General features: G+C 34.1%; 1 protein-coding gene across 2 annotated transcripts; it reads left to right on the forward strand.

The window, feature by feature from the left end:
- LOC109231300 (cationic amino acid transporter 6, chloroplastic-like) lies at nucleotides 235-4,367 on the forward strand. Of its 2 annotated transcripts, none has more exons than XM_019396923.1 (5): nucleotides 235-603; nucleotides 717-939; nucleotides 1,468-1,798; nucleotides 2,213-2,441; nucleotides 3,642-4,367. In XM_019396923.1, the coding sequence occupies exons 1-5, from the start codon at nucleotides 246-248 to the stop codon at nucleotides 4,199-4,201; spliced, it is 1,701 nt and encodes a 566-aa protein (XP_019252468.1). In that variant the 5' UTR covers nucleotides 235-245; the 3' UTR covers nucleotides 4,202-4,367. The 2 variants fall into 2 exon arrangements, with proteins under 2 accessions (XP_019252468.1, XP_019252469.1); XM_019396924.1 differs by having other exon boundaries at nucleotides 1,468-1,495.

Below are 8,027 nucleotides of genomic sequence, written 5' to 3' on the forward strand. Positions count from 1 at the left end.
TACTAACTTTCTACCCTAATCCTCGAACTCCATGCCCTAATCTTAAGAATGGAGTATGTAATTGGTAAATAGCACTTTATTTCTTTAGTGGGCCTACTCGTGACAAATAATAATTAGTCGAGCCAATGAGTTTTAGATAATACAATTAATAGAAAGGTATAACTACAAAAAGATGTTCTTATCATTGCTTATATAAAAACCTTGTCATTGAAATCTAAAGAACCCACACACTCATTAACCACAAAATGGTTTTCTCCACTTACCTTCATTCTTTCTCCAAAACACCACAAAAGCTAAAGAAAAGAATGTTAGCTACATGGACACCAGACCAAGAGCTTAACAAAGTGAGGCTAAGGTCTGGTGCTGACATGAAAAGAAAACTCACATGGTATGATTTAGTAGCTCTTGGTGTTGGAGGAATGCTTGGTGTTGGAGTTTTTGTTACTACTGGTCCAGTTGCTCGTAAAACTTCTGGCCCTTCTGTTTTCATCTCATATATAATAGCTGCTATATCAGCACTTCTTTCTTCCTTGTGCTATACTGAGTTCTCCGTTGACGTCCCTGTTGCCGGAGGCGCTTTCAGTTATCTTCGTGTTACCTTTGGTATGTATAAAAAGGTTAAAATAATTTACTACTGTAATATTTATTACTACGTGTTAGTGTATATAAGTTAAATTTTATGTGGTTATTGATTGACTTGGTGAAAGTGGATGCAGGAGAATTTGTGGGATATTTTGCAGGAGCAAATATATTAATGGAATATGTGTTGTCAAATGCTGCTGTGTCAAGAAGTTTTACGGAGTATTTGTCTTGTGCGTTTGGTAGGAATGACCCAAACTCTTGGAGAGTTCATGCACATGGTTTAATGGATGGTTACAACATGTTGGATTTCTCAGCTGTTGCATTGATTATTGTCCTCACTATTTGCTTGTGTCATAGGTTTGTTAACTATCTAGCTTTCATGCTTGGCTTTCTTAACTATTTTTATAATGACGGGGTTTGAGTCAGTTTCCGTACACCTCAAAATTGTTTTCACCGATATCCTTGGCGGAGCCAGATGCATTTAAGGGGTGTCAATTGACATTCCTTTGCGAAAAAATCACACTGTATAGATAGGTAGAGAATTAACTTTTATGTATATATATATTATATATTGACTCTCCTTAGCTTGACTTATAAGTAGATTTACGTCTTTATATTTTGATATCCCTTAGTAAAATTTCTGACTCTGTTTTCTGCCGATATTTGCTACCTACCTTCAGCACACCTTGTTTTTCTAATAATAAACTTTCCACTAAATGAATTAATAGGAGAGATACAAAGTCAAGTCTTCTTTCTTTCCCTAATGTGCTTGGAAAAATTATTGGTCAAACATGGAATATTATTTTCTTTTAGTTTTATAGTCAACATTTCTTTTAGTGGTATTTGATAGTGATGTGGGGTGTATATCTTTTTGTGATTTTGCAGCACTAAGGAAAGCTCAATGTTGAACCTGGTAATGACAATGTTCCATGTGGTTTTCTTTGGATTTATAATAATTGCTGGCTTTTGCAATGGAAGAGTTGAAAACTTAGTAAAGCCAGGAGGAATAGCTCCATATGGTGTTAGAGGAATTCTTGATGGAGCAGCCATAGTTTATTTTAGCTATATTGGATATGATACAGTCTCAACAATGGCTGAAGAAATAAGAAACCCTTCAAAAACTCTACCAGTGGGAATTGTTGGCTCAGTCCTCATTGTCTCTGCCCTCTATTGTCTCATGGCATTATCTTTGTGCCTTTTGGTACCTTATAACATGGTATATCATTCAACTTAGTCCTTCATGTTCATTTTTCTTCCTACTCTATATAAGGCTTACTCGCTTTCCAAGGATTTAACTTATATACCGTATAAAGAACATTTTCTTGAGACGAGAGTCTACTGGAAACAACCTCTAGCTCTACTTTTTTAAGATAGATAGAGGTAAAGTTTGCGTATACATTAACCTCCCCTGACCCCACTTGTAGGATTATAGTGAGTTTATTGTTGCGTTGTACGATACAAAGAATATGTACACTATGAAATTTTACATATAACAGATTGCATGCATTATTTTCAGGTAACTAGTTTTACTTATTATAGACAACTACTTTATAGTCATGACTTGTGTGTCATCTTTATTAATACTGTCAGCGTATAAAAATTAAACTCTTCTTCTTCTAATGTTTGGTAGATCCCAGAAGGAGCATCATTTTCAGCAGTTTTTCAGCAAATGGGATGGAAGTGGGCAAGCAATGTAGTAGGGGCTGGTGCATGTTTGGGGATTGTGGCATCTCTATTAGTAGCCATGCTTGGACAAGCTAGGTACCTTTGTGTCATTGGGAGGGCTAGGCTTGTGCCTTCTTGGTTTGCCCAAGTACATCCAACAACAGGCACTCCACTTAATGCTACTATTGTTTTAGGTAAGTAGAAAATTTTTTCCATTCAATATCCATAACGCACTAGCCTAATATTTTCTAGCACATTAATCCATCATTTACAAGAAGATGTATTGGATTGATCTCTCATACCTTTTGGCATGAGAGAATATAATGATGGGAAATCTTTACTTCCATTAGACATCTATCATTACCTAAATAAATTAGTAGAGTTTTGGGCAAAGATGATCACTTTTAGCCTGCCGAAACTATTTATATTCGGTAGCCGTAAAAGTGTATATAATATGTATACAAATATATATTATATACCAAAAATATATATTTTTCAACTATTATTTTGAGAGCGGTTATAACGTCAGATCATGTGACTACATGGTGGTCTAAATGATAGTTCTCATGATGATACAGCCGTTATAGAATGAGATATATATGTAATCTAGATATGCTCTCAATAGCTAGTCCCTACCATGTTATTAACTTTGGTTTCTTAGAGCCCCAGTATGTATAATCAATTTATTATCCTCTTGTCAAAATCAAAAGGAGACCTTTTTAATTTTTTGTTTGTATTTTGGGGTGGTTGATTTTTTTCCTTTTTTCTTTTCAATTGTTTTCCGTAGTGATAATAAAGAGAAGATTAATTAACTTGGAAACACAGTTGTATTCACAAAGTGTCATATATGGAAGAATAAAACACCTTTCTGAACAAGCTTATATCACAAGAAACCAGGCTAATTCAATGTCATTAATTAAGTCTGATCTTTTTATTAATAAGAAAGAAAGTCTCCCTCCTTTTCTTCTTAATGGTCTATTTTCCATAGGCATCAAATTAAGAATAACTTTTATTTAAGTCGATCGAAAACAACCTCTCTATTCATCTGGAGTATTGGCGGAGCCACATGCACCAAAGGGGTATCAACCGACACCCCTTCGCCGGTAAATTATACTGTATAGCTTGGTAATTAATTTTAAATATGTATATATACTATATAATGACACCCCTTGACTTCTTGGTGCATTTATTTCTTTATATTTTGACTCCCCTTAATGAAAATCCTGGCTCCGGAGTAGGGGTAAGGTCTGCATATACATTACCCTTCCCAGACCCCACTTGTGAGATCCCACTGGTTTGTTGTTGTTGTTGTTTTTATTTAAGTCGAGAACTTCAACAAGGCATCTACATCTCATAGTTTTTGTTACATTTAAATTTTATTTTTTATTTTGCAGGTATATGCCAAGCATCAATTGCACTATTCACAGAACTTGAAATTGTGATAGAGATGATTTCCATTGGCACATTACTAGTATTCTACTTAGTATCCAATGCACTTATATTCCGTCGATATGTTATCCTTAGCAAAAATCCACCACTTCACACTCTTTTCTTCCTCTTTCTCCTTTCATGCACTTCATTTGCATTCTCTTTAGCATGGAAACTCAAATTACAATGGTGGAATCTCCTCTTATTCGCTACCCTTACAATTTCTATGACATTCATTTTCCAGTATTTGGTTCCTCTGGTCGTTGTCGAACGACGACCAGATAGTTGGTTGGTTCCTTTCATGCCATGGCCTGCTACAATATCCATTTTTCTTAATGTTTTTCTTATGACAACATTGAAAATGGTGGCATACAAAAGATTTGGAATATGGGCTGGTTTAATAACATTATTTTATATTGTTTATGGTGTCCACTCAACATATCATGCAGAAGAAATGGAGATGGTAGTTGTTGATAATAATGTGAACACTCAACAAACTGCTAAGGTTGAAATTCAAGTTATTTAATGCAAGGTGCATGTGATATTTTTATTTAGCAACTGCATTATTAATATTGCTGATGCCAAAGCAATATTAATATAAACTATGAGATCATCTTGCAAACTGGGGTGAGATGATCAAGAAGGAAATTTTTAATTTCTTTATTATATGGTAATTTGGAAAATTGTATATCTATATGCTTCCTCTTTTTTCTCATAATTTTTTTTTTTGTTTGACTTTCTTGTAAGCAAGTTTTTATTTTGAATAGGAAAAAATTAGAGGAAAATTTTAGCTAAACTTTGATTTTGATATTTTATGAACTTTATTCAATTCCTACATTAAAAAAATTGTAAATTGTAATAAAGTCTACTACAATTTATTCATGAATGTAGCCAAAATAAATATTCTTTGTTCGACTTAAACGAGATTACTGCATAAAACTTGTTAGTTTAATATGAGGAAAAGAAAAGGAAGAAGCATCTTCCTTTGTATCTGAAAATTTTGTTACACTAAGGGGATGTTTAATTGGCTTTGAAGAAGTTTGAAAGGTCAAAAGGAGAAGCTGGCTTTTTCTTATTTTCTTTTTCTCAAATGTGTTCTATTGGTTAATATTTGACTTGATAAATTTTTTGTACTAGATAACTGGAATCATTTTTGGGGGGATTAATTATGCTGATTTTGGAATCAGTTCAATCTAAAAATATGTTTTCAATTACTTGCTGTCTCCATCTCAAATTATCTATCGTAATTTCTAAAAATGTTATCTCAAATTATTTGTCATTTTAAAAATTCAAGAGTAAATTAATTAGATTTTTACTCTATATTATCGTAATTAGATTTTTCAAAGAAATGAACATATTACGCAGGTATTTAGACAATATATTTAACTCAAATTTAAAAAAATAAAAGAGTATTTGCACCCAAAAAAGAAAAAATCTGCCCAAAAAATCGACCAAAGTCAATCGGTATTTTTAATTATGTAATTAAAAAAAAATATTATTTGGGAATCAAACAGGTGTTTGTGCTGTGGCATGCTACTATTCTACCACTAGACCATTGACATATTTTGGTTTAAAACTTTCTGTTATTTTATTTGTACTCTTTAATTGTATTTTTACACTAAAATACCGATCGATTTCGGTCGGTTTTATTAAAAATATAAAATTAATAATCGAAGTCGGTTGGTTTTTTAAAATGACCGACTGAAATATCCGACTGATTTCAGTCGGTTTTTAATATTAATTTTAGTTATTTTATATGAAAACTCGACCAAAATTGGCCGGTTTCTTGAAAAATAAATTTTGCGGGACGCCAAAATTATTTTCCGAGTTTTTGCACCCAAAAAACAGACTGAAGCTGCCCGGTTTCATAAATAAAAATTGAAAAAAATATATTTTGAAAAACTGACCGATGGTCAGATTTTTGACCGATCGAAGACAGTTGGTTTTGGCCGAATTTCTATTAGTGCTTCTAGACATTTGCATATGAAAGTTGAAAAAAATGGTGGACGACCCTTTTATAAATATGTGAGGGGAAGTTGAGTATTTGAGTGAAATAGCGGTTGAGATGAGTATTTGGACTTGAAATTTTCTATTTCAAATTGAACCAGAACAAAAATTGGATTAGCTAGGCTCGTTCATCAGCAATACCATAGTTTCATTCCCACCATATAGTAATAAAATTATCACTTTCTCTGCAAAGAATACTTACATTGACACTAATAACTATGCAGAAAATTTTTTAGAGTCCAATGTAGGATAAGCCTTATTAAATTCGATTCTAATATTATGTAAAAGAATTTTTGCATTCAATCCAAATTTGTAGGATTTGTGTATCGGAAACAGCATTTCTGCTTACACAATGTAGGAGTAAGGCTGCGTACTGATCACGCCCAACTATGCCTTATAAAAAGGACAAAGCGGTCGTTCCAAATATAATCCGGTTTACAAGTCCGGAGTCGAATCCCACAGAGAACTAAGGCTTAGCTACAGTTGTTCACTATCACCAAGAAAGCTTGAACAATTCCTAACTTATAGATATTAAGATTCTTATGTTTATCTAACTAACTAACAAATTAAAATAATAAATTAACACTAAAGATACTACAGGTTGGAGAAAAGATTAAGGAGGTCTAGAGTTATGATTTCCCCAATTGTCGGAATCCTTCCCGCTATGCCTTCTATAATTTCGCCTAAGTATTCTCTACCGATCATAAGCGCTCTGCGTGTTGTAATTCTCTCCCGAGTAATTACGACAATTTACTAGACATACTCTCCCGAGTTACGCTAGCTGGCTTTAATTACAGCTCACTTAGATCGCACCCAAGGTTTCGTTATCCCTAATCCTTCCTTTAAACCCTTGGTTATTGATTCCTCACATACGTCGGGAGTGATGTTGTTCAACAACTACCTAAATATGCACTCTCTCCCGAGAAATACATACTAAATAGGCACAGCTAATTGAGGGCCCTTCAATCAACCATAAGAATAATATAGTTGAACAAATAGAGAAAATACTACGGCTCAATTATATAAAAACATAACAAGAATTTATCCTACAAAAGGTTCCATCAAAACCCTAAATAACAAATAAATTATTCATAATAGTATGTAAAACTATAATACTAAAAGTCATACCCAATAATGAATAATAGGAAGAGGAAGGAAAAACTCGTAGAAGAATTCCCCGCCTTGCTCCTATTGTGTCTCTGCCTCCGTAGGTCGAATCTGTGTCAAAAATTGGTCTCTTCCCCTCAAAAATACCGTTTTTCCATGTATATATACCAAGTAGGGTCGGGCCCAAACAATTATACCTTCTCCTACGCGAAAAAGGACAAGTTTCTAGGTCTGGACGTCCGCGGCCCCGGTCCGGGCGTGGTACTTTCCTAGTGTACTGCCTCAGTCCGCGTCAGGTCCGTGGTCGCGATTTCGACCGCGTTTTTCACCCTATTCCGTTTGGAATTTGGAAAAATGTAAATACATGAAAGTTGTAGCCCTTTGAGTTAGATTTCTAACCATATATTGTGGAGCCCAAATAGAGTTCTGAGTGAAAAGTTATGTGTATTTTACTAGACAGTGCGCAATATGCCTACTCGATTCTTCGTTTTGTTGCTCTATCATCCGTTAATCCCCGAATACGATCCAGGCTTAATTCCTTGGGCTTTTACTCAGACTTCAAAGCTCCAAATTACTTGAATTCATTCCATAACATCTACATAGCTCGGAATCACCCCTACAAGGCATAAAACACGCAATTAGTACAAGACACTAGCGATTAAAGCTCAAACTCAATTAAGGTGCAGTAAATTTGAGTGTAATAAGCGACTAAAATACGTAATTATAGCCTATCATCATGTACATACTATCTTTTCAAAACCCAGTCGTGAGATGATACTGGATATATCGTTATAACCTAAAATTTGTAGGATAATGGCGGATCAGTTCAAGACCATTATAAATCTCTTTGGATACCCTACGTAGAGGTGTCAAATGGGCGGATTGGGCTAGTTTTGGATGGGTCAAATGGGTTGAGTCAATAAATAGGCGGGTCAAAGTAACTTGGGTTGAGATGGGCTAGGTCAAGTTGAGCTAAAATTTGGGTCGCAGCCCAACCCGTCCAACTCTTACCAAACTTTAATTAATGTGTATTATTTTTTAATGAATTATTTAACTATCAAATAAGACTTCTTTTCTTTTGTTATGGTCATATATAACATATCAAACAAAAAAAAAAATTATTTTTGATATATTTTAGCAAAATTACTCATGGATTAATTTGGGCTAAAAATCAACCCAACTTTTGATGGTTTGAAATGGGCTGAGTTCAACAAATGGGCGGATCAACAACTAGCCCA

Source organism: Nicotiana attenuata, chromosome 8 (genome assembly GCF_001879085.1).
Source record: "Nicotiana attenuata strain UT chromosome 8, NIATTr2, whole genome shotgun sequence".
NCBI lineage: Eukaryota > Viridiplantae > Streptophyta > Magnoliopsida > Solanales > Solanaceae > Nicotiana > Nicotiana attenuata.